The 27903-nt window shown below is 39.4% G+C and overlaps 1 protein-coding gene across 1 annotated transcript in view; it reads left to right on the top strand.

Moving 5' to 3' along the window:
* The window catches only part of LOC148091830 (uncharacterized), a 72465-nt gene that overhangs the window by 19554 nt on the left and 25008 nt on the right, over positions 1-27903 (top strand). The window contains exon 8 of the mRNA XM_087822545.1: positions 14447-14616. Coding sequence (XP_087678671.1) covers positions 14447-14616 — 170 coding nt within the window. The remainder of the gene's footprint in view (positions 1-14446; positions 14617-27903) is intronic.

Below are 27903 nucleotides of genomic sequence, written 5' to 3'. Positions count from 1 at the left end.
TGTGGCTAACCTTAATGAAAGGTCATTTTAAGATTATGATTTTAGGCGTTATGAATTTCAACACGGATAAATGTTTAGATGGAGGGTGGAAACAGAATAACCTTCTGTGGGGTGAAAGAATATTTCTTTTAGACCTTTATTCTGCAAACGGTTGCTAAGGCAGCCCCTGTAATTACCACTGCAGCTTCACGTCCACTTAATTGAGGAAAACCCAATTCAGGAATAAATATCACCTGAGTTCTTGGGCACCTGTGGCTGTGCCTGGGCAACCCCTCGAGCTGCACCCCAGTACAGGCAGGCGTGAGTCCCCAGGCTGCTGTCAGAAGTCCAGCTGAGGGAAAAGGTATTTATGGAGGCATGGCCGAGGCTTCCAGTTCGTCTTTTTCTAGGCACCCTGCAGTCGGTCCCTGGTTTAAGTTCAGATGTTCAAGAGCCGCCAGTCTCCCCGCTTTGCCGTGTCCCTGGTGGAATTTCCTCTGGCCTGTGGCCGTCATCAGCATCTAGTGAGAACCAGCCCTGCGAGACTCAGTGTGCTTCTGGAAGCTTGTTGGGAACATCGCCCTCTGCGTGCGCAGCCTTCTCCTCGTGGCCCTGAAGAGCAGTGAGCCCTCCTTGGAGGAGGGTGTGCTCCCCAAGCTGGGCCACCCTCCAGTCTCATCTCCCCTCTGCTTTCCATTTGCTCAGGTTCCTCACCGTTTCCTGAACTTTCTACACTTTCCAAGGCTGATCCTTTGCCCCGGTATCTCCTTCACCTGAGTCCACTTTTCTCCCTTCTCTACCCGTCCCACATGGCCCAGTTCAAATGCTACCGACGACTTAATGAAACGCTCCGGGTTCCTCCCTGCCCTCAACGTCAGTGATTAGTGAGCAGCTTGCCTTGGTGAGGCTATCACCCCTTCCCCCATTTACTTGGGTCGACTTTTACTCCATCTGTCCATTCTAGGTTACCTGCTCTTCCTCTGTGACAACCCCCTTTTCAACTGTGGTCCACACACCGGTAGTATCAGCCTTACCAAGGGGCTTGCTGGAAATGCAAATATCTGACCCCACCCCAGACCAGCAGTGGAGGCCTCACAGGCCCTCCAAGTGATCCTGGTCAGCGCTGCTCTTTGAGGAAAGCTAATGGTTGGCAAGTGGCCTGAGTCCCTCCCAGAAGCCTGCCTCCTCCAGCGTGAAATCTCTGCTCTCTAATTACTAATAGTTCATTGCAAGCATTGAAATTTTGCATTTCTTATAAGATGAACAGTTTTAATTTCCTCAGCAGTTTGCTTTAAAAACAAAATGAGAATGTTTTCTCCTAAGTTTAACATTTCACTGACTCAATTATGTATTACAAATGCCCTGCCTGCTTTTTAAGATGATTATAATTTCAGCTACAGATAATGAATGCTTTGGAGTGCTATAACAAATTGGATAATAATGATGATTTACTAGAAGTCAAGCTACCTAACAGTAGGAAGAGAAACCTGCTGATTAAATTCGTTTTTCTAAAAATCATGTCCATTTAAAGTAAACTATCTTCATACCTAAAATCTTCCAATGCCTTGCTTAATCTGTGTCTAGTGTAGGGGAAGAAAAATAATTTTCCTTCTACCCTTATAAGTTCTTCTGACTGGTCTAATAATCAAATTGACATGAGATAGATGTTATCATAATTCCAGAAGAAATTAAAAGAAAATTTTATTCATATGCAATTTGCAAATCAGAGAATGTAGCCCTTGGTATGAACCAAAGATACATGCCAAAGTGGAGGGGATAGGGCAAGGTTTTTAAAGACATAAATTGCAGAGCTGATGATCAAAGAGATGGGTTGCTAGGGGAAATAAGACCATAAACTTCCATCATTCATTTTCTGTTTTCTGATTGGCAGGGGCAACTGAACTTTCAATGGTCAGTTGACTCAATGGTCAAGCAACTGTGGTTGTAAGATGAGAACAACGGGGAACATGTGATTAAGAATTTGTCAGATTCCTAGTTTCAGCCCAGGCTTGTAGAAGAAAAAGCATTTTTTTTTTATCACACTGTGATAGTACAGGGAGTATTATTTATCAGTGAGGCAAAGAGTACAATTTACCAAGCAGTACACTCAGCACAGGGGGGCTGCTGGCTCTGCAGGTGGTTTTGGAGCCCAAAAGAGCAAAGTTATGCCTTATAAGCAGCTTCAGAGCTCAAGCTACAAAAATTCAATCATTGGGTCACAAGTTATGATATTAAAGTTCTTATAAATTCTCACATAGTAACAAGAGAAAATGACCAAATTTATTACATATTTACATACAGAGGTTCTGTAAAAATATGGACCCAAGGACAAATTGAACAGTTGAGGCTCATATGCCATCTTGAGCTAAGGAGGACCATACAGTGTGGACTCTTTTGTGTCTGGCTTCTTGAACTCAGCATGATAATCATGATATTTATTCATGTTCTTTAATATAGCAATAGTTCATTTCTTTTCATTACTGAGTAGTAGTCCATAGTATGGATGTACTACCAATTTTGTTTATCCATTCACTTGTTGATGGACATTTTGAGTTTTTGGCTATTGCAAATAATGCTGCAATAAACATTCATATACAAGTCGGCACGGACATATGTTTTTATTTATCCTGGGTAAGTGCTCAGTGAAGAATGGCTGGGTCATTTGCTACGCAGAAAAATGTTAACATTTAAATAAAATACTGCCCAACCATTTTCCAAAACAGTTGTATAATTTTATGTTCCCACCATCAATGTATGTTTCCAATTGTTCTACATTCTCATGAACACTTGATATCATCAATCTTTTTATTGTCATTCATTCTGATGTGTGTGTAGTGATTATCTCATTGCATATTTAATTTGCATTTTCCTGATGGCTAATGATATTGAGCAGCTTTTTGTGTGCTATTGGCCATTTGTATATCTTTTGTGTAGATTGCCCCCCCTTTTTGTGAGTTGTTTGCCTTCTTTCTTTTTTTGAGTAGTTTTTCTTATTAAATTGCAAGAGTTCTTTGTATATTTTGGATACAAATCCTTTATCAGATATATGAAACATAGGTACTTTCTCCTATGTTTGTGGCTTGTTTTTTGTTTGCATTTGATAAAGCCCATCTTAATTTTTTTTCTATAATAAGTGCTTCTTACAAAATTTTATAGGTTTAGCTTTTGTATTTAGGTTGTTTATTTATTTTGAGTTAATTTCTGAGTGATGTTCATTTTAGTTCCATTTATTGAAAAGACTATCCTTTCCCCACTGAATTATCTTTATCAAAAATCAACTGACCAAATATGTATAGATTTATTTCTAGACTTTTCTGTTCCATTGATCTATACATTTATCCTTATGCTAATACTCTCCTGTATTCCAACCCATGAACATTTATTTCACTTTATAAAATAATATTTCTCAGTTATGTCTTAGACAGTTTTTTGTAGAGGTTTGCATATCTCTCATTCAATCTATTAAGTATTTTATGTTTTTTGATGCTATTGTAAGTGGAATTGTGTTAATATACCTTATTTTTCTACTGTTTTCTGTTACTACAAAATATACAATTGTTTTTCTATATCAACATTGTATCCTTTTACCTTGTTAAATTCGCTTATAAATAATAATTGTTTTCTAGATTTCTGAGGATATAAATGATGTTATGTGAATATAGAGACAGATTTACATCTTTCTTTCCAATATTTTTGCCTTTTATCTTTTTTCTTTTATGCAGAGCCTAGGACCTTTAGAATAGCACTGAGTAGAAATGGTGAGAAGATTCATTCTCACCTTTTCCCCAGTCATAGCGGGAAGTAGTTTAATATTTCACCATTAAGTATGATGTTGGTTATTGGTTTTTAATAGATGATATTTATGACATTGAGGAAGTTTCTTCCATTCCTATTTTCTGAGAGCTTTTTTAAAATCATGGATTGATAATATATTTTATCCAATGCTTTTTATGCATCTAGTGAAATGATTTTTCTCCTTTATTCTGTTAATATGATGAATTACATTGATTGGTTTTAGAATATTAAACCAATCTTTCATTTGAATATTAAACTCAAGGATATCATGGTGCATTATCCTGTGCATTTGGTTCTTAATTTATTTTTAAATCTTTCAGTTCTAAAATTTCTGCTTGTTTCTTTATCAAATCTGGGTATCACTTTTTAAAGTTTCCAGATTCATTCCAAGACTTTATTTTCTGGAACATAGTGACCATACTTACTTCAGAGCCTGTGTTTGGTTGTCTCTTATTTGTTCTAGGTTTTGTTCGTGTTATTTTACCTCCTTATAAGTCTTATTTTCTTCGATTATATGTGGAATATTATTTCTGAAAAATTACTTGTGGGAAAACTTGAGGCCTAAAGTGGTTTTACATTCCTCTAGCAGGTGCTTTTATTTGGTTCTGCTCAGCCCCTGGAGACTCTACTAACATGGCATTGTCATCAGTGGGGTGCCCTCTGCATCCCCACCTGTTACTGGTGGAAGTGAAATTCTTGGGTGCCACAAAGAAAATAATTTCCTGAGCCCCCATGCTCCCATGGGAGGATGAGGTATCGTGGAAAGCTTTTTTGATGATGTAAAATTAAGGGGGTTCCTTTTCAAGGTCCCATCTTCCTTCATCCCACCATGGAAAAATTCCAGCCTCGTCTTCAGTTGAGCTAGGATTAAAACCACTGCCCAGAGCTTCCGCGCCACTATAAACTGCAGTCCAGTCCAGCATCTGGCTAGCTCAGCTTGGGTTCCAGCTGCAGTCCATTGTGTGGGGTCTGCATGGCCCCTGGCACAGGGCTGGCTGCTAAGGCCACATGATGGGCTACCACACAGGTGAATGCAGGTCGCGGAGCAAGTGAGAAACAGGCGCGCAAGAGAGAGAGAGAACTCTTTGTCTGGGGATTATAACTAGGAGCTTAATCAATTAACCCTTTAGGATTTCACACGCTTGTAGTGGCTCTATTCTCCTAGCCAATGACTTTTGTTCCCCAGGCTAGACTGACAGGCAAGCACCTTCCCTATGTCACCCCAACCTCACTGCACATGCTCCTGTTTTACCCTTTGTTTGATCCCTTCCCCCAGTGATCTGCAGGGAATGGACCGGTGGTTTCCTGGGGAGTGTGACGCTTGTAGCTTCCTGGTGATGCCACCCAGATGACCATGCTTATAATGCCTGGCCTCCCCTTTGCTCTCTTCCTGTTATTAATATTAACTAGCTAGTTATGACAGTGACAGTATCAACTTTATCCAATTTTAGTGCTTGAGATTGTCTTGGACCACTTAGGAGAGTTTGAGCCCCAGGATGGGTTTACTTTCAGTTCACCTTTACTCCTACTATTCAGATTAAACCCATGGGTGGTGGTTTTGGGTCCTTGGTTCCCTGTCCTGGCCTTGTCCTTGCAGGACCCGGATTCTTTCTTCTGATTCCCTCTATCCCCAGGAGCCTGTGACAGTCACTGCTTGCTTCTCAGCTGCCTTTGCTGGATAGGCACGTCCTAGGGAAAAAAGGATGTCAAATGCTGAACTCACCACACTGGGCTACAGCTTTTCCAGGACTTCAGTGGGGTAGTTTCTCACTACCTAGTTAGCTCTTTAGCGCTTTCAAGCTGACTTTTAAGAAGATCTTTTTTTAGCTGGATTTTTCAGTCGTCTCCAGTGGGAGATTTGATGTGAATTATCCAAAATAGATGCCCTGATGTTGCCTCCTTGATCCCTTTCAAAAGAACCCCTAGGTGACAGTCATACTATGGATTCCACATCTGTCACCCAGATCATGTACTTTGACCTGCTGTTAGGGAGAGAGGAGTTATTTCCCAAACATTGTTCTCTGGTTTGCTTGCCTGTCTGCTGGAGCCTGCCTCTTACTTGTGGGCATTTTTTAAATTCAGGGTTGAGTCATATACCAGTCCATCTTGTCCTGCACACTCCAGGACGTGTGTACCAAGCTCTTTAAGAGCCTTCTTAAACTATTTCTCTCTAGGCTTGAAAGGAAGACTAATTACTATCCCTCCCGTGGTTGTTACCCATCGTAAATCAACTCTTCCTAAAGAAATTCTCTCAACGCCGGCTTCTAGCTTCCTCTACCCTTTCATTGTCTCAAAGTACATGAGTGGCTAAGGCCTGAAAAAGCTGGTTTTCAGGAACTCCCTTTGTAAACATTTAGAATCTGGGTGCTTGGCACAGATTCCCTTGGATACTGAAGTTGAAACTATTTCAACATCCTATTACGTATTTTACAAATGTTTTCCCAGTTTGTCATCTACCTGCTGACTTTTCTATGGTGATATTTAGCTGTACCAATGTTAAATTTTAATACAATGAGATCTTTTTATGTTTCTGAATCTTTGTTGTTTTTTAAAGAAACATATTTTATAATCCTGAGATTGTTTAAATATTTACCTATATTTCCTTCTGCTGTTTTTATGCAGTCCTTTTCTACATTTAAATATTTAATCCACCTGGCATTTGGCAAGTTAGGAAATCTATTCTTTTTTAAATGGGAAGTAACTCAAATAGTTATATGTATTTATTTTTTTCTAGATACATTCTATTCCATTGATTTTTCAGACCATCCTACTAACCACAATGTAATTGATTAATTGAAACCTAAATATAGATGCTTTTGTCTAAGTATTTACACTAATTCTGATGATATAATTCCTTGTTAGACAATTGCTTTTGAATTAATAGACGTATTAAAGATGTTTTCATGAAATTATACTTAAAATGGAATCTAAAAAATTGAATCACAGATTCCCTTTGATTTACAATGTGATTTTGGGTTGTCCAATGAGAGTTAGTGTTAGCATATGTAGGAATCTCCTTGTTTTGAAGATCCGGTCAATGGAAGGCAGTAAACAAAGCATATTTGAACTAATGCCAACATTAGTCAATTGGTCTGAATTTCACCTGCTACTAGTCAAAGATTCTAGCTTCTGTGACATTCTCATAGTGAAATTTGAAGCTAATAAGGAACTGGCTGTGCAAACAAGACTGAATGGCTGGAAGCAGCAGACTCTTGTGTCTCAGACACAATGCATTAGTGTTTTAGATATCAGGCACATTGCTGTTTCCAGTGAGCAGGACACCCGGGCTGGGATCTTGCAAATGAGGCTAAATGTTTTGAGCAGTTGTGTGGTTACAGGGCAGCCAAGGGGAACATGTGGTCATCTTAAGTCACAACAGAATCTTCTTCATCTGAAAGGAAACTCAACTAGGCAGGAATAAGAGTGGATACAACTTTGGGGAATGATCTGAACTGGCTGTATTTTCCTGTTTCCAGAAGTGGATAAATATAGAGAAAGTTTGTATGAATTAGCATAGAATTTTCATTTTTGTTTACCAAATTATGTAAGAAAGTAGTTTTATAAATACTTAAAACCTTTTTATTATGTTGTTATTTATTTATTCCTCCCTTTTTCCTAAAATAATTTGAAGTGTTTATAAAAATATATGAAATATAATAAGTTGAATTGTGTGAGAAAATGATATCAGGGCAGAAGAAAAATCAGGGTCAGATAAAGGCAAGGGGGGCGATAAACACATAGACACGTGTGTTCTTTTAATGCTTTCGTAACTGTAAAGTCACTGCACAATGGACTCTGAGTTTTCTTGGGCCTAGAAAAAGAGGTAAACATAATGAAACAAAAAATTCTCATTGTTCAGAAAAGAAAAACAAGACAGTTGCTCAGAAAAAAGACTTTCATAGGAGTATATTCTTTATATGAGAGACACCTCTGCATTGCCTTGTTTTTGTTTTTTATTTAGGGCACATTCTGTGTTACTTTTCTTGATGCTGCTTAGGTTTTGTGTTTTATAAATAAGTTGTATTTTATATGCAATTAATACATCCACCAGTCAATTTCACAAACATTGTCTCCAACCCATATATGTTAAACAATTATTTAATAAGCATCTCTATGTGTTCAGTATTGATTGGTGCTAAGAGATATAAAGAACACCAATGATTCATTTCCTTTAGAAATAAATTTAGCTAAGCAAATAATGATATAGTTACTATACAAATAAACATACGATGATGGTGATGATGATGATGGTTATTATGGCAAAAATCATGAAGATCATACTCAAATGACTAGAGTTGAGGAATGTGGTTGTAGATGACAGTGATGCTAATGGAAAGGTCTGGCAGGGGATCACATAATTAGATTTGTGGTTTAGAATGATTACTGTGATTGCCCTGTGGGGAATGGATTGGCACTGAATAAAGATGAAAGAGTGAAAAAAAATAAGATTGAATTAAGACAGGGACATTGTGGGGGGAAACCAGCTCTTAGAGCAGTATAGTAATGTGAGTTGAGAAGGCAGAAGGACCTGAGGAAAGCTCCCAGATTCCTGGTTTAGGTGACTAGACACTTGGATATAACTAACCAGAATATGGAATATAGGAAGAGAAACAAGCTTTGGAGAAAAAGAGGAGTTTAACCTCAGGTGTGTTGTGTTGTTTAAATCTGAGGTGTCTGTAGGTTATAAGAGAAATGTCCAGTAGGCTGTTGGATACATGATGGTGGAGCTCAGTGGGAGCAATCCAGGCATGAGATATATAGAAAGCAAATGTTTCTAAATATGAGACACAGAGACACAAGATGTATAGAAAACACATGTGAATGGATGAAACAATCTAATCAAAGTCAGAGATGGTCAGACTAGATAAAAAAAGAGATCCAAGTATCTATGTTATCTATAAAAGGCACACTATCCATTCAAAGATATGACATGAAGGGAGGCAAAAGATACATCATGCAAACCACAACCCCAAGGAAACTGGAGTGACTTCACCAATATCAGACAAAACAGACATTGAAACAACAAAAATTACTCGAGAGAAAAAGGAACATTTTATAATGATGAAAGGGTCAACCCATCAGGAAGATATAACAATTATAAACATATACATACAACATAGCCCCAAATACATAAAGCCCAACTTGCCAAAACTGAGAAATAGGCAATTTAACAGCAATAGTTGGAGACTTAAAAACTCCACTTTCGATAATGGGTAGAATTACTAGGAAGAATGTCAACAAGGAAATAGAAGAGTTGAACAACACTTATGCAAACTAGACCTAATAGACTTCTGTAGATCAGTCTACCCAACAAAACCAAAATACACATTCTTCTCAAGTACACATGTAAAATTCTCCAAGATAGACCATAGGTTAGGCCCAAAACCAAGCCTTGATACATTTAAAATGACGAAAATAATACAAAGTGTGTCCTTAACTTTCCCAGATGACATAGCCAGTAAGTGGCAGCGCCAGGATTTTAACCCAGGGAGTCTGGCTACAGACCCTGTTGCCCTTAAACCTTTACACTCTGCAGAGAGCTTCTCTTCCTTGGATGCTTGTGCCTTGGATATCAACGTCAATTGTAAAAAGAGGTGAAGGGGGGCTGCCCTATCTGTTTAGTCAGGTTGAGATCTGACACTGCAGCCCTACGAGAGTGTGCCAGGGGCCCTGGGCTCCTAAACACTAGAGCCAGAGGTGAGTGGCATCGGGAAGTAAAGACTTCCAGGCCCAAAGCTCAGCCAGGGGCAGTGTTTGCTCTGCAGTGACTAAACCTTCGTCTGTTCAGGTGATCTGGCTCGGGTGCGTGGGTGGGTGGGAGAGGCAAGGTGGAGGAGGAGCTGAGAGTTTGTATGTGTGTATGTGTGTATTCAGTTTTATGAAAACCCTGCCTGGAAAAATGACACCATGGAAGAAGGAGCCTGAACAAGAGCTGTGAGACGCAGGAAGTCTTTCACTGCCCGCGAGCGTACACACACACGTTTTGCTGATGACAATACCACAGTCCTCACAGTGTCTTGCTGCTGACATGGCCATTGAGCTGCATGTTATTTTACACCCTTGGCTCCCTGAGTTCTGCGTTCATGGGCAGCCGCAGCTAGTTCCTGGACTTGTCTTTCTGGTTGGTTATTTAGAGAAGTCTTATAGGTGTAATGGTCCTTTTCTTGTGACTTTCAGTCTCTATTGTCAACTCTGTGTGACCAGTGTAATTAAGAGTTCTTACCAGGTCGCACAGGCTGCCTTCCCCGGTGGTGTCTGCATCCATCTATGTTGGGGGGAGGCCCGGTCACTCTTGTATTTGCTTTGTGGACAAAGGCCAAGTTGCTTGGTTTCACAGTATGTTGGGCATTCAGAGAGTTAACCAAGCAGCTCTAGGGTTGGAGGGGAGGGTTATTGCACTAGATTCCTGGGCTGATCTGGGAGAATAGGACCACACTGACCTGCACTGAGAGCTGTCATGCTTACTGCTCACATGGTGGTTAAATCAAGCACTGTGCACTTTATTATTTGGGGGACAGTGTGTAGCCTCGGTGAGGGTTAATAATGGCCATGTCTTTAACGGGATCCTTTTATCATCTGGAGAATCTGCAATTAATCCTTTCTTTAATATACCTGTGCACATCTCCTTTATGTACTATTTACTTTTTATTTTGAATACAACTTAAATCTGGACTGCAATTTTATTTTAGAAAAAAAGGTTGATAAATGTACTGAAAGTTGAATAGAAATATTGGTGGTAAAAGGACTATTCAGTTTAACCTACTTTAAGTGTATTCTGGTTCACACTTGTTAATGATTACAGCCTCCCCCCCCCCAACCTTCTCTCTCTTTCTTAATTAGCTATTAGCTAAGAGGAAGAGTATAAGAGATAAAGTGGCAGGTAATGGGGGCAGTTTGTGTAGGTTTTATTATGTTATTGTAAGAGCTGTAACCTTTAATTCTGAAGGAGATGAGAAGACATTGGAGATTGTTGAGCAGACATTTAGTGGCTGGCTGCCGCAGTAGCTTCCAATACTTTTCCTAATACTATCTGACACAGGAATTTTTTTTTGTTTTTGTTTTTTAAAGCAGCAGGTGACCTGCCTGGTATATTTAAGAGGGAGTTGTCTTAGTTATCTAAGTTATATTTCATCTGAGAAGAGTTGGGAGAAGAGTGATGGGTTATTTCAAATGTAACCATATGCTAAAGTGAAAGCTCTGTTTATCACCCATGCATCTTCCATGTTACTAGGTAAGGTCTTGACAGAAACTGGAAATACAAAGTGGAGAGCTCACAAACCTACCCTGGCTTATTGTAATTAAGATGATATGCAACTACTTCATAAAAAGTGAAAAATCCAGGATACTAGGTCAGATAGGATGCTATGGGGATCATAGACATAAGCCAGGGTTTTCCTATGCAAACCAGGAAGGTTCTGGAGAAAGAAACATTCAATTACCCCACTATTAGAAAGTCAACATAGTCATGTAGGCAGTTGGGTAAATGAGCCTGGCGTTCCTGAGAGAGGTGTTTTCTGGAACACAGTTGGGAATCTATACTTTGGGAATCATCAGTCTGTAGATCACATTTAAAGCCATGAGATTAGATGGGCTTGCAATAGGAGTGACTGTAATCAGGGACAAGGAGAGGCCCAAGGGCTATGCCCCAGGCACTGCATCATGGGGAAGGGGAGAGGAAGAGAAACCAACAACAGAGACTGAAAGTCCAAACTCAAGTCACAGAGTGTTACTGATGAGGTTGCAAAGACTGCTCAGATTTCAGAGAACAGGATACAGGTTTCTCCTACTAGGAGAAAGTAGAGCTTTCCTGTGAATCCTTTCTCAAGCCGAAATGGCATAGGGCAAAGAAGTAATTACCTTACAACACTTGAGGTGAATGAATGCACAAAATAAACCAAGATAAAGCACAGATGCTCCCAGGCACGGTTCAAAACCATGGAAGCTTGATGCTGAGAGGCCGAGTACAGTTCTGGGGGAAGGGGTTTGGGGGAGCCGCTCTTGCTGATCAGGGTGCACGCTGCCTCGATGATGTCTGGCTGCCAAACAAACGCTCAATGCTATTTTTGCTTTTCACCTTTTTTAGTAAAAGTGTAAATCTTCAGATTTTTTTCTGTTAGCGAAAACAGGTACCGATGTAGGTCTTTCATAAAAGCAGGTGGTACAAAGTGAACTTTTGAAAGGTGGGGGATCCTTGTATTCAGAGTGCTTGCTATCGGCCAGGAGCTTTCACACCCTCGTGGAGCCCCTGACGAGGAGCTCAACTTAAATGTGCCCATGGGCCCGGGCATAGAACACAAGCCTCTGATTCTGGGGACTGTAGGGCCAGGGGGAGGAATGAAGAGCTGCCCAACAGAACACAGGCCTCCTCTAAAGGAATTTTGAAACTTTGAATAAGTTTGTGAACCAAGGGAATTATGACTGGCAACTAGATACGGCCCATGGGCCATAGGCTTGTGATGCCTGCTATATGTTAACTTTTCAAAAGATATTTGCCTGTTTCCAGGCCAGGTAATTGCATCCCAGGACCACATGATTATTTAGTGGCAGATCCTGAGATGGAAACTCCAGCTGGTGGGCTGCAAAGCTCCTGTTCTTTTCAGGGCAGCAAACTGCTGTCCTGGACTTTTTGAAACTAAATCTTTTTCAAGTTGACTGATAAATCTCAGCGTCAAACTGACTCTGTCTGTGTGTCTGTTGAAGTGAATGCAGAAAGTGGAGAAAATGATGTTTTGTTTGCTCCAGAATATTTTCATTGGTATGTTGAAATATTTCCCCTCCTACCTACCCAAGTTCTAAAGGAAAATGGAGACACTTTTTTGTTTTTATTTTCCACCTTGAGAAGTTTCACGTCCCTGAAGCGTGAAGGAAATGTACGGAAATCAGCGCAGCGGATAGAAGAGGTAACAGAAGCTCCCAGAAGTCTTTAGGGCTTTAAGGTGTGTCAATGGCCCATTAAACATGACGTGCGGATTGGATGACCCCAGCAGCTCTTGGAGTCCCTGACGTTTTCCTTCCCTTCCTTTCTGGCTTACCTCTGGCCTCGGGCTGTCTGTCTGGAATAGGTGGCGGGAGTCTTCCTCCCAACCTATGCCTCTTGCTTCCCCATGGAGCCAGCACGGGGTGGTGGAGAGAATGCTGACAGCCAGCAGGCTGGTGCCTGGGGCCGGACTCAGACACACACTATCTGTGTGGCCTTGAGCAAGTCACCTAGATCTTCTGGGCCTTGTTGTTGTTTTTTCACTTTTTTAAGTTCTAAAATAGGGATAAAAACCCCCTTCCCATTATTTCCTTAGATGGTTGAGAATGTACCATACAGTATTTGTGATTTCATCTGCGTGAGAACACATGCACTCTGAGTGTAAGGATTATTATCTTAAAAGCAAGCAGGGGACAAGGGGCAGGCTGGCCAGGAGAAAGCGTTAAGAAAAGTGGGATTGAGAGCGAAGGGAATGTGTGGACTAGGCAGAGGAACGGCCAGCTTTGATGAAGAACTTGCAGAAATCCCGCTTTAAAAGTTCCTGAATTTACAGTGTTTCAAAGGCAGGCGTGCATACCCTGGGAATGAGAACAGAAAGTGAGGGCAGGGAAGGGAGGAGACCGGCTCTGTGCCCAGCTGTGGGTTTTCTCACTGTCACCAAGGCAGAGGGAGGTCAGTGCGCTGGAGTTTCTGGCCCATCTGAAGTTACGTGACTGAAAATATAACTGCGGATGGGAGAAAGCGCTGCCCACAGGTTTGAACTTTTAAGTGGGGCATGACAAGCAAATGGATAGGAGAGGAGCCCAAGGAGGATGCCACTCAATCAACTTGCAGAAGATGGTGTGGTTCGCAGGGCTTTCCACATTTCATCTCTCCTTTCCTTCTTGACACTATGCAAAGAGGAACGATACTGTTCTTTTCTGACTAAGGTATCTGAGGTCATATTGACTGGGGGCTGGTAAGTGGCAGAATGTAAGTTAGAGTGTGGCCTGCTATCTTGGTGTATTCTTTGTCCATCAAGCCACCCGGGGGCCGTATGTGCTGAAGCCCAGAGTGGTTAAGCAACTCTTGAAAGGTCACGTAGCAGTAAATAGCAGGACTTGAATTCTGGCACCAGGCTCTGTATCCCATGGACTCTCCACTCTTCCACACAGCTTCCCTACGGGGCAGTGGAAAGGTTACCTGACAACTGCCGGGCACTCAGCAGGTGCCAGGGCAACTCCCCAACCTCAGTGAGATGGCGTTCCATGGCAGTGGACACACCTAGGCTTGCCATGCCTGCCTGGGAGTGTGCCCTGCCGAGGACAGGGGTTTAAAAATGAGGTAGCCAGAGTGATCTTTTTAAAAAATTCAAGTCTTAAACCATTGGGTTTAAACCCTCATTGTGTCCTGCTGAGGCCACGCACAGTCTGGCAGCTGCCTGCCTTGCCATTTCATCTGGGGTCACTCCCCCCTCACTGTCTAAATGGCAGTCACTCCAGCCTTTATTCGTTTCCTCTGTGCTGAGAGCCTTCCTGCCCCAGAACATCTTCCCAAGCGCCACCCACCCCTTTGCCGTGTGAATTCCCACCCTCCTCCACATTTCAGGGTAAACGTCTTCCTGGGAAGCCTCTCTAACTCCCTGATGTTACCCTGCACTCTTGTGATTTATAAGAAATAAGATGGTTTTACTGATTATTTTATTTTTAACCTCAGGGAAGCAAGTCCAGATCTCAGACTGCCGCGTCCTGGAGGATGACTGGCTGGTGGCTCTGGCTTGTCGCCAGCCGCGCTCTCTCACTCTGCACCGCTGCCACCATGTCGGCCAGGCTGTGACGGACGGTGGGCTGAAGCGACTTTTCCATCGCTGCGGAGGTGTTCTTCAGGTATCTGTACAGGCTACATTACGTAACACTTTCTCCCCTTGGAGGAATTGTATGGATTGGGTTCTAATAGCTGTCTACTTACCATTCCCTTCACTCCCCATAAAGCAATATCTCTTTTGCATGAGATTGTATAACAAAATATAATCTATTGAATGGACACTACATTCACTTGGCTTAAGAACTGAAAATGATCTAAAAAGATATCCTTTGAGAAGTCCCACTCTCACCATGTTGTGTTAGTTTGCTGGGGCTACTGTAACAAAATACCACAAAGTACCTGATCTCTGTCTTCATCTCCACAAGGCATTCTTCCTGTGAGCATGGCTGTGTTCAAATTTCTTCTTTTTATTTACTTATTTTTAAAAATATGTTTTTATTGATTTCAGAGATAGGAAGGGAGAGGGAAAGAGAGATAGAAACATCAATGATGAGAGTCATTGATCAGCTGCTTCCTGCACGCCCCCTACTGGGGATGGAGCCAGCAACCTGGGCATGTGCCCTGACTGGGAATTGAACCGTGACCTCCTGGTTCATAGGTCGACGCTCAATCACTGAGCCATGCCAGCTGGGCCAAATTTCTTCTTTTTATAAGGACACCAGTCACACTGGATTAGAAGCCCACTACTCCAGTTTGATCTCATTTTAACTAATTACATCTATAATTATTCCTAAATAAGGTTGCATTCTGAAGCCCTGGGGAGGGGACTTCAAAATATAAAGTGTTGGGAATCATAATTCAACCCATAACACATATCCCACATGATATTTTAATGTCTGCCTGGACTTTCATGTAGGTGAAAAAATACTTTATAATTATCTGAGCAGAGAACTCAATATGTTACATATATACTCAAAGAACTTTTCACACAGTTTTAATATGCACTGAATTTTTCAGAAATGAAACTACCAGGTTTATGAAGGAGTATGCTTTGTTTTGTTTGACAATTTACCAAAATTATTCATGTCATTAGACAATCATGTCATTAACAGCAGCACTGCCCACAGTATTTGGATCACCAAGTAACACACCCAAAGCCCTCTCATTTATAGAAGTATGTCAGGCTCCTGCCACTATAAAAATGACCTGAAATATGCTTTTTATTTTGTTACATAGTTTTCTTCTTTTCAGATGGAAAGAAGGGGTTGCAAAATATTCTAAGCCAGGTTTACAGATATTTCCTCCCAAAATATGGCAAATACATACATATATATATATATACACACACACACACACATACATATATACACATACATATATATGCATATATACATATATACACACATATATATACACACATACATATATATGTCTATATATATAGTCATATATGTGATATATTTACATATTTGTGGCGTCTGGGTGGTACAGAGAATAATGACTTTGTAAAATACATTGAAGATTCTACTATTACCTTTTAAAATTCCTTTTAAGATTGTTAATTTTTGGTTGTTTCACTTCCTTCATTCTTACCCAGTTGCTGGGGGCTCTGTCTTTTCCACACAATTTTGACACCAAGTTTTCAAAAGCCCAATATTTTAGTTGTGTCTTCAGTTAAGGGGTTTTGATGGTGGAAAATACTTTTGGGACTTTAAATTCAATGACCCTTTAAAACACTGGGGTGTTGAGTACCTCGTTTAGTATAGGCACCCACACGCATATTAATTTGAAAATACTAGTCTGATAGGAGCTGTCGGAAAGCATTTTGAATATTTGACGAGAATGTCTAACCTTCATCTGTGTTCAGAGATTAGCAAATTAGAAGGACAGAGTGCGTCTGCTCTCTGTTGACATTCATGGATCAATTGGTGTGCAAATATTGGATTCTTTCCAGCTATAATAATAGGCAAATAGCAACAAATCTACACTTCAGAACAGCAAAAGTATGAAATAGAGTTGTGTGTGCGTGTATGTGTTTATAATTTTTTTAATCCAGGGAAGCAGCACATAGTAGGGGCTCAGTAAGAATGTAATCAAGAATCACAAACATTTTTTCAGAGCTAGAAGGACCTTAGGGGTTCTTTAGCCTATTCCACCTGACTGTCACCGCCCCCCACCCCCTTAAATGGCACACAGAGATTAATTGAATTGCTGGCGATTGCTCATATACTTGGCCTATTTCGAGGGATCTTATAAAAACAGTTGTGCATTTTTATACAGATGTTTTTGAGGACTTAACTTGTGAGCTACCATAGGGCTCCCTGAGGAGTGTCACTGTCAAGATTCTGCCTTTTTTTAGCACTTTATTTGTCCATTTTGAATATCATGGATTATTAAACTTTAAGACAGAGCATTCTTTATACCTATTTTGTAAATTATCCTCTTTACGAGGAGCCATGAAATAAATTTCTCAGAAAACTTGGACCTAAGGATATTGTCCTTCTTCTGAGTAACTTGCTTGTGTTTCCTCTGTGGGAGGTACGACAATACTTTCTTCTCCACCTTCGCTGCTGTGAAATCCAGACTTGGATTTGTGAAATTAAACATCTTAATAGGATGTAGGATGACTTGTATTTTGTAAACTAACCTAAACTTTGGCCTCATTTTATTTTTTCTGCTCCTTTTTACTGTCTTCTTCCATACTTAATTTTATCTTTTTAAAATTTTTATTGATTGATTGATTTTAGAGAGAGAGGGGGAAAGATCGATTTGTTGTTCCAGTTATTTATGCATTCACTGGTTGCTTCTTGCATGTGTCCTGACCGGAGACTGAACTCCCAACCTTGGTGTATTGAGATGATGCTCTAACCAGCCGAGCAACCTGGCCAGGGCCACCGTATGTTTATCTTATTAAACTATGGGCATTTTGAAGTTCATGTGATCCTTTCTAATATTATCCTTAACAATCTTTTTCAAATCTATTATTTATTGCACATCACAGTATGTGAGGCACTGTCAACAGACCCATCTGAGAAGCTGAGGTGAGACAGCTTTAAAAGATAATTTAAATAGCTCTCTTTTTAATATTGGAAAAGCTTTGAGGTCCTACCAGTAGGAAGAATATGAGAAGAACACAGAATTCTCTCAAGGCCTAAGGTCTCTTGAGCTAAATGAGAAAATAAATAATAGTATTTAATACATATTTTAGAACACAGTATTATTTCAAAATATGTTATGAGTGAAATTAATCCAGAATGCTCTCGAGTGGTGTAGTAATCCTGAAAGGAGGTGAGAGGCTCAAATCTGACTTGAAAACCATGCCACTGTATGACCGAACCCCAGAGATGTGGAATGTCCTATTACCTCCTTCTCTAAGTTTCATAGTCCATGTGAAAGATATAATAAATAGGGCTCTGTCTCACCTGTATTTTGAACAGGAATTCAGTCTGGCATTCCAGACAATCATTCTGGTTGGTAGGACTTTTTAGCAAACTAAGGAGGCAGTCCCAAAGATTGCTTGGCAAAGTAGACCCAAAATTGTTTGAGATGGTTTTCATTGTTTTATATGAGTTTATAAATTTTAATCCTAGAAATTAAGACTAGAATGTTGCTGAGAATCAAACCCATGATATTAATATTTTGTTTCAGAATCTGTGCATGTTGTGTTTTAAGTATTTATAGAAGGTAAAAGAATTGGGCTTATGAATATAACAGGTTATCCTCGTGATTATAATTTAAAGTATATAATTGAATAAATGATTTATACATGTAAGCTAGGATTTGCATCCTTCCCACTCTGAGCCCTGTTTTCCCTTCTCCTCCATGCTGAATATTATAGAGAGTGACTGATGAACGTAACCCAGTTATTCATCAGCGAGCAGGTTAATGCTTAATTTCTGGGTGGAGTTTCCTCTTGTGCACCAGCTGTATCATTTTCCTGGATGTACTGTGCACTTTCACACCTGTGTGTGTTCCTTCGTGCTGTTGCTGATACCCCCTACCAGTCCTAGCTCTGCTTGGAAACACTCAATCCATCCTTTAAGGCACAGTGGAGATGTCCCCTCGACTGACACATTCCCCCTCCTCCTCACAGATAGGATGTTTTGCAGCCTCTGTGGTGCTCTGAGATCCCTGCCTTGAAATGAGTGTGTGTGGCTGTCAACTGTGGGATCACAAGTCCATAAAGGCACAGATCATGACTTGGACGCAGTATCTGGCCCGTAACAATCACTTAATACATGTTAGATTGAGCTAAACTAATGAGTTACATTGGCATTAAATATGCTGACAAGCTAGATAACAGACCATTCATTACTTAGTCAGCTCTTCTTTAGGATCTATAAAATTATAACGATTTGAAATATAACCCAGTTCTATTTCATATTAATGTGTTCTACGGGGAATTTAATTTGAAGAAAGACTTCCATAGCATAAAACAGCATGAAAGCCATTGATTCTGGACAAACTCTTTATTTTCAGATGAGTAAAGATTTTTTAAATATAAAAATGTAGGGCTCCAATTTCTCTTGAAAAATTAAAAGACTCTGCAACACAGGCTCCCATTCTTGAAAAGTGTCCATCTGCTAGAGCCCTCCCCAGTCTGCCATGGTCCTCACCACTTCCTGTGGCTCCTGAGATGCAAGAGCCAAGTGTCAAGAGCAGCACGAACACCTCCACGTGATGACCGTGGCATACCGCGGCAATACGCCCGGCCTTCCCCCTTTGTTTGTTACTTGCCTGTCACTGAAGGCAATTGAACTTGAGGCTCCAGCTTTGCAATAGATGTGCTTCTATGAAGCCTTGTGGGAAATACATTGTTTACAAATCAAACTCCTTCTGAAATGCGTGCAGTTTGCTAGTTAAAGGAATTGACTATGATGGTAAACTAATTCTTTTGTCCATCAAATCTGCACACTTGATTATATTTCTATGGCCTTGACAAGAGCTATATTTTAACTTAGTCTCTAATTCTGAGAACTCAACGTGTCCTATTAAAATTCTATAAAAGTTTTTTTCTTTTTATTATCGTAACATTTACTTTTGCACAGGGGAAGCTTGGGTTCAGTGTGATTGCTCTTCCTTTGCAAATAACCTCTTTGGCTTTCTTTTCTCGCATGGGTAAGATCATATTGCTTATATAATTTTTATTGTGAAAATAAAGAGGTTGCCAAGACAAGTGAAAGACCAAGCAATATTAATTTTTGTCAGGGGCATGGTAAGCTCATTAGACTCAGACTTTTCCAGCCTCAAAGTTTTCCTTTTTATATACAGTTTTAAAAAACAGTTTTATTGACATATCAATTTCATATAAAATTTGCCCATACTAAGTATACAGTTCAACGATCTTTTGTTTCAGAACATTTCATCATTCCTACTTGAAGTTCAGCTGTTTTTAACCATAAACATGTCACAGGTTATTATTTACAGTTGTTTGGGGGAAGGGGATTTGTTGACCTCCTCACTCCACCATCGCTAGAAATCTCATCGCTTTATATATGTTGGATGGCTTTTTTCAAAAATCTTATTGTTTTTCTGGTTTCTGTTTCAACCATGTCAGTGTCCAGCTGACTGGGTCGCTGTGCTCTGTAATCTATTGCTCTCTCTTTCATTTCCGTGTCTTCTCCGTTTTCTTATGGAGCTTTTCTAGTTGGACCCGATGCTGTGGATTCTGTTTTCTAGCTAGTTCCTGACCATGCTAGTTCTGTTTCCTGCACTGCTCTGCACTGCTCTTGAGGTGATTTTAGTCAGTTATCGCAAAATGAGCTGCTTTTCATTTCTTCTGTGTCCTTATGTACCTTTTTATATCAATAGCCTCGCACCTCAATTCTATTTTCGTCACTGTTTGAAACAGTTTGCAAAGTTATTTTCTTCTGGGTCTTTGGAAATGGAAGTGACTTCTAGTATTAATAAGAATAATTTTTCTCACATCGTGGGAGCAATAATATCCTTCAGTTTTCAAATGCTGCATGTTATATAATTTTTCTGATTACTCCACTTGAACGAAGGCGATTGATTCTGTCTGTTTGCCAGCTGATAGGAGCCACGTGTTCTATCTTGATTCTCTCTCTGTCCACCAAGGTACCATCAGAGTTCTCTCTTCAGGATATAAGCTGGAGGTCAAACAGATGTATGAGTCCCTAGCATGTAAATTTTAATGTTAAGAAGACGTTTATCCAGTTCGACATTGCTTTCCTGAGACAGGACCACTTCTGTTCCCATTGCCTGGTGCTCTGACTATGAGCAAGTGTGTTTGTGTCACTGACAGCTTTGAATCAGCATGTAGCTCTTGCTTTGTTGGAAGTAGAGCGTGGTTAAGCCCAGTCTCCAAAGTGGATTGCTTCCTCTTTCTGCCCCTGCCCACTGATGGCTTGGTGCCACAGGGTGCAATGCACCATTGCTGGGCCCATGAGCTCATAGTCAAGTTCAATTACTGTGTGTTATAGGCTCCAAAGTCAATCCAGCAATGAAGCACTGAAGAATTCTCAGGGGAGAATTTCCTTAGGGAGGAAGATGCCCTCAGGAGCTAAATCTCTAATATAAAGTTGAATTTTTACAGCTGTTTCTCTCTCTCTCTCTCAGACCCATATATGAGCTCACTGGCCATCATTTCTCAGTATGACTCAGTATGACTGATTAAAAAAATCACTGACATCATTGATTTATATTCTTAGTTTCTATTGCTGTTGTACGTTTCTCATCACATTGGTGTTTTGAAGTGGGAGGGGAAAATTAGCAACTTGCTACCGTATACTAAAAATATCCAAATATTGGCTAAATGAATGAAGTGATTTCATGTTCAGAGGGAATTTTTTTCTATGACCCTTAAGATTTTTAGCCTAAATCCCTGAAAAATAAATTTTCTGCTCTAGTTTGTATACAGAGAAATATCTTGGAGGAGTGTGTGCTAGACCAGTGAATCTGAATGTTAATGTATAGTGCTTCTAGAACTTTAACATGCATATGAACCCCTGGGGATCCTCTTAAAATGTAGATTCTGCAGTTCTAATGAGCTCCCAGGTGATGTGGATACTGCTGCTGTGGTCAGTAAGGTGCTTGAGGAACTGGTATGCTGTGTCCATGATATGGACCTCAATTACTTTATACTTGGATTAGCATTCAGGAAGAGACAAACTGGGAAATTCTGCAGCATCACCATTTCCATACTCACTGAGGGCCTGGTGATCTGTGATCCCTGCCCCCCAAAGCAGAGACTGTTACCAAATGATTGCTCTGTCAATAATTGTGTACCATTTCATGTTCAAATACTCATGACCTTTTTATCTGGGAGGAGATTGTTAGAGTAAGGAGGTGGCAACCACAGATAAGTCTTATCATTTTTATGACATCAATAATAGGTTTTTATTTTTTTTAATATCTTCTTAGAGTTTGAAGTGGGGTTTGTTGTATAGCAGGAGATGTTGTAAAAATTCAAACAATTTTTTTTGAAGTCATGAATAGAGCAAGAGGTCACAAAACTCCAGAAGGGAATTTCGGAAAGAAATGCTGTCCTCTTAGGAGAATAGCCAAGGATGTGCTTGGAACTATGGGAAAATAAGCTACAGTTAAGAAGGTTAGCTCTGCCCTAGGAGAACTGAGACTTTGATGCTTTAACATTAAATGAAAATGAATGCCCCTATTGATATGGAAGATACATCGTAGAAAACCCCTCAGTGTAGATTCCATTGTATTCTTTTGTTTGCCAGTTTGGGCATTGTTATGGTGTCAAACTTAAATTGGAGTTAATTTTTAGCATAAGACTGCTTTTATCCCCCTGCTTACTTGACGTCTACTATTTTCTAGACCTCTGCCTAAGTATAATTATTACTTCTTTATTCCAATATTTTCTTTAGAGAACCATCTTCATAATTGACAGTTTCAATCTATGGGTTATGTTGTGCCTAAGAATCGCAAGGCATTTAGCTGGAAAGGCCTAGAAGGCAGTAGTGGCAGTTTCAAAGAGCATGCCATCTGAAACTTGTCTGCTGGGACTATTTGGCCAGGGGATCCAGGTAGGAAAGCAATGCAGCAAGCTTTAGTGGCCTTGGATGTCTGGAAAAAGCAGATTATGTGGCCTTGGACTCATCACTGCAGTTGTTATTTAACTTCTTATACTGTGCAGTCTTTGTAAAGCAACGAAAAATTAAATTGCATTTATAGCTTAAAATAGGTCAGCTCCTTCTGAGGATAATGTTCGAGTTTTATATTATTCTCTGTCAAAGAAGTCAGTCTTCTAAGTATCTTTTGCTTTGTTTTTAAAAAATATATCTTTATTGATTTCAGAGGGAGGAAGGGAGAGGGAGAGAGAGAGATGGAAACATCAATGATGAGAGAGTCATTGATTGAGCCCGCAGCCCGGGCATGTGCCCTGACCGGGAATCGAACCCTGATCGCCTGGATCCCAGGTCGACGCTCAACCGCTGAGCCACGCCCGGCCGGGCTCCCACATTAACTCTTAATACAAACATCCCGCACCTCTCGCTCCCTGCCCCAGCGCCCCCAGTGTTTATGATCATCTTCATTGCGGGCTCAGTGTCTTTCTCACTCATCTTGTGCCCAGTGACTGTTCTTCTCTAATGTGCACTCTCAGGTGTAGTCCAGAAACCAGCAATTCCCCAAACACAGTTTTGCTACAGAAAAAAATAGAAATACCAATTAATACAAAAGACTAGAGAGTAGCAACATAGGCAGTTATATGAATGCAAAATGCTGTGTGTGAGTGTGTGTGTGTGTGTGTTTAAAGAGGTTAAAGAAAGATTGTTTTATCCAGAGTATTATATAAATAGGATAGTGTTTCAGTTAAGGTGAATACCTGCTTTATCATGTTTCTAAATAAATCTGTATGGAAGAAACATATAAATATCTAATCAAATTATAATAAAAATTGACAAAGATTAGAACATTTATTTAATATATATTAAGAAGGATAACTTTATTTTTAAAGAAATAAATGAAATTGTAAGGGAATGATTGATAGCTTCAAGAATATACGTATTTAAAATTTCTATACCATTAAAACACCCCAAAGGGGCTGATATATACAATATTTTAAAAAATTTATATTTCTAAAGAAGACAGACAAACTTCAAAGGATAAACGAAAAAGAGGATATTAATGCATTTCACTTAGTCTGTAAGCTCTGTGAGGACAGTGATATTTTCTTGTATTTTACTCATAATAGGCATGCAATAAACATTGCATAAATAGATGATTAAGGGGGAACAAATAGAAAGGGAACTTCTAAAAACTCATTGCTGCAGGAATATATAAAATAAACAACTGAAATATGCCAACGAAAATAGTTTTGAAAATATTATAATTGTAATTTTCAGCAATATTCCAGTGGAATTGGTACACATTTCTTGTAGTGGCTCTATAAATTGATTACTTTATGGGAGGTAATGTGATAATTTATCATAAGAGAGCATCATTTTCCATGCAGAAATTTATCTTAGTGAGGTAGCTAAGATTAAATGTTTCATATATGCATATTAAGTAGATTTTAATATTCCCATATTCAATATATATTTCTACATTAACTTTATAATATTTAATATAAGGGGGATGGTTATATGCATTTTTGCTTTGTACAAGGGTATGTTATGAAACCACATAAATGGTATTAATTCTAAAGATGCATGGAAACTGTTTATTCAGTATAAATAGAATATGCATTATTATTATTATATTCCAATTGCAACTATAAAAAATTCTTTAAGTAGCCTGGCCAGCATGGGCCAGTGGTTGAGCATTGACCTATGAACCAGGAGGTCATGGTTCAATTCCCAGTCAGGGTGGCTTCAGGCTCCATCCCCAGTAGGGGGCATGCAGGAGGCAGCTGATCAATGACTCTGTCTCACCATTGATGTTTCTCTCTCTCTCCCTCTCCCTCCCTCTCTCTCTGAAGTCAATAAAAGCATATTAAAAAAATTCTGTAAGCGTGTATAAAACAATATGCATATATGCAGAAATAAAAACAATTTTATAAGGGCAGTCAATTTACAGTCTTGTTAATATTGTTTATATATATATATTTAAATTATAGCTTTAATTAAAATATATAAAGTTGTCTATTATATATTATGTATGTACACACACACACATATGCATATGAGCTTAGCAAACTGTTGGTCTTCCAGGGAAGCTGTAATAATTACTTATTAACCAATAGACTATCCACTGACATTGATATACTCATTAATGAGTATTTACGAGAGAGCAGGAAGTACAGTTTCAACTTAGGGTTGAGGGGAAGCTTGGAAGGAATGTTCCTGAAGCATTATCTACCTGAGCATGAGTGTTAGGGACAACGCAAATGATTCTGTGTATACAACAAAGTTTAGAGGCATTCAGGTTATAGTTGCATTAACAACAGACGGGATCGTTTTTTAGTGGATTGACTGGTGGATACCCATTAGGAGATAGTTTGCAACATTGAAAATATTAACTATGTATTTTTATGTCTTGGATATATGGGTGGCTTTTAAAGAAAGAACTGGATTATTGAGATATAATTTAAAAACCATAAAATTCTCCCTTTTGAAGTGTATAATTCAGTGGATTTTATAGTATATTCATTAAGTTATGCAATCACCACTGCTATCTAATTTTAGAACACTTTCATTACCCCCAAAAGAAACCTTGTACCCATTAGCAGTCACCCCTATTTCTCCTTCCTCCAACCCTTAGCAATCACTAATCTATTTTCTGTTCCTATGTCCCTACTCAAGATATTTCATATAAATGGCATCATATAATATGTAGTCTTTTGTGTCTGGCTTGCATCAAGGTTCATCCATGTTGTAGCATGTATCAGTACTTTTTATTGCCAAAACATATTACATTGTATGGATATACCATATTTAATCTTCCCGTTATCAGCTGACAGACACTTGGGTTGCTTCCATCTCTTGACTATTGTGAATAATACTGCTATGAAAATTTGTTTATAAGTTTTTGTGTGGACACATGTTTTCACATCTCTTTATTATATACTTAGATGTGGAATTTCTGGGTCATATAATAACTCTATATTTGACATTTTGAGGATCTGCCAGACTATTTTCCAAAGTAGCTACACAATTTTATAATCCCACTGTAGGTGGCCCTTACTTTCTTCTTTCATTTACTTATCAATAATGAACATATATTAATTTAATAATTAGAATAAAAGGGAGTTATTATAAAAGCTCTCTGAGTCCCAGTCTGTGGGCCACAGGGCTGTTGCATTTGGCACTTAATCCATTTTGGGTACCATCTTTTCTTTAAACTGAACAAAAGACCTTGCCTCATATGCCATACACAGAAGCTATTGCATTCAAAGAGGAGGAAGTTCTTTGTTGGAGTAAAGAATCTGCTCCCAGGAGTTTGACCAAAATGATAGACCTGTGGGGAAGAGGTGTGGACTGTATGTTCTTCACAGGACTCCTCTGTGCAAATTGTTGGGTTCCTACCCTCTGTGTTCTTCTCACACTTACTTGTGAAAGCACATTAAAACCACCTCTGCTGATCAGGTGACTGAGAATAGGGAAGGGAGGAAGAGGGATGACAAAGCCTGCGTGTGATGGGAAAATTCATTTCGGTACATTTGGGATGTATAGCTATATCTGTACTTTTATCTATACAAGTATACCCCTATCTCATCTAGAACAATGTCTGGTCAAGTTGGCTGTCAGAATTCGGACTAGTGCAAAGTCCTGAAGTAAGTTGCTTCAATAAATAATACAACCCATATGTAAAAGGATGTTTCAGAGTTTCATGGGAGTAACTAAAGCAGTGTAAGCATTGGTTTCTTGTCTGTCACAATAATCATGTCAATGTATTGGTGGGGTTCAAATTATGTGACTTTTAGGGCTCCATAGCAATGACATGCTGAGCTTTATTGGAGCCTGAGGCAAAAAGAAAAATCAGTAATACAGAATCTGCTTTTACTGAAAGTTTTGACATTTTATTCACCTTATATTTTGTTTGCATTAATTTTGACTTTTAAAAAGGATTGCACTATAAGTAGTGTATATCTTGATAACTGGGATTTTGGGCATCCTCTTAAATTTTTCACCCAAGGAGAGTGCCTCATGGTCCTCACCTTAGTCCTAGCTCTGACTCTGACTGTATTTAGAGTTCCTTAGGTAAAAGGGATGGGAAACTGAGTGGCAGTTTACTCAAGGGGAAACTGAGTCATGGGTTAGATCATTTGATGTTGTACATTGATAGGCACACAGTGAGTAACTGGGAGTCAGAAGAGTAACTCCTCCCTCCTATTTTTTTATGAAATTAGTAAGTGATACTCCTTTGTTATATATTTACTAAGGTTTAATACCTTTACTTCATTTCCCAGTTCATATATTTGATTAAAAATATGAACTGTTTTTAAAGTTCTCAATACGGTGTCTAATTTTTCAACCCATACAAAGTGAGCAAATTTCCCAATTGCTAGCTGTTTAATCCTCATTTCTGACTTTTCAGAATTTTCTGGACAGGAGAAATAGTCTCTTTTGAAGCCAGATATGGAACTGATATTACACTGGAATAGAATTTTCTGCATAATTCCTTCATTCTCTCAAAAAGATTAGGAGCTCTCTCTCTCCCTCTCAGATTGTCTCCCCCCCCTCTCATTTACCCTCTCCCCTTTCTTTCTCTCTCCCTCTCTCTGTCTCTCACCAACTTTTTAGAGCTTTCCAATTTGAAAGTGAGATAGTCAGAAGAATCAGAGGGTTATGAAAATTTCAGTGCATTGAAATGTTTGTCAAACCTTTGGAAGAATGGCACATCCTGGAGCTATTATTGGCACAGCAAATAGTGACATTCAGTGTTTATGCTGTTTGCTCTCTGATACTGCTGGAATGAGTTTAGGTCACACACACGAGTTACCAAGAAGTGACTGTTTCTGGGCTGGCCAATAACTGTTTGTTTATTCTTCAATTTATTATCATGGTGAAGTAAAATCATTATATGTAGTTCACGTCACTGGGGAAAAGGGAAAGCTACAAATGAGAAGAGAGAACCATTTCAGCTCAGCATTGCTGAAAGCTATCCCTTGAGAATAGCTATTAAAGTGTTTTCTGGGTGAAATAAATTGGGGGATACTGCATACTAAATGCCCGTGTTAGAGATGCACATGCTTATTAACATATGAAGGCTCTGAGAAATCCTGCACGGGGAAAAGAAAAACACCCATAGAGTTTGGTTTAACCCAGTTGTGCCCAATTTTTGTTATGGAACTTCCTTATAGTATTGCTGTGAAACAAATTGCCCCAAAACATAGAGGATTAAAACAACAATCATTTCTTTATGGTTTCTGTGGATCAGTAATTTGGTAAGTGAAGGACTTACATGGGTGGTTCTGGCTTGGTGGTGGCTGGTACTAGAACAGCAGGTAGTGAGAACAACTAGAGACTGGCGGGCATCTTTCT

The sequence above is a fragment of the Miniopterus natalensis genome, chromosome 12 (genome assembly GCF_054644295.1).
Source record: "Miniopterus natalensis isolate mMinNat1 chromosome 12, mMinNat1.hap1, whole genome shotgun sequence".
Taxonomy (NCBI): domain Eukaryota; kingdom Metazoa; phylum Chordata; class Mammalia; order Chiroptera; family Miniopteridae; genus Miniopterus; species Miniopterus natalensis.
The sequence above is the reverse complement of the archived record's forward strand: the minus strand, read 5'-3'. Positions and strand labels throughout refer to the sequence as shown.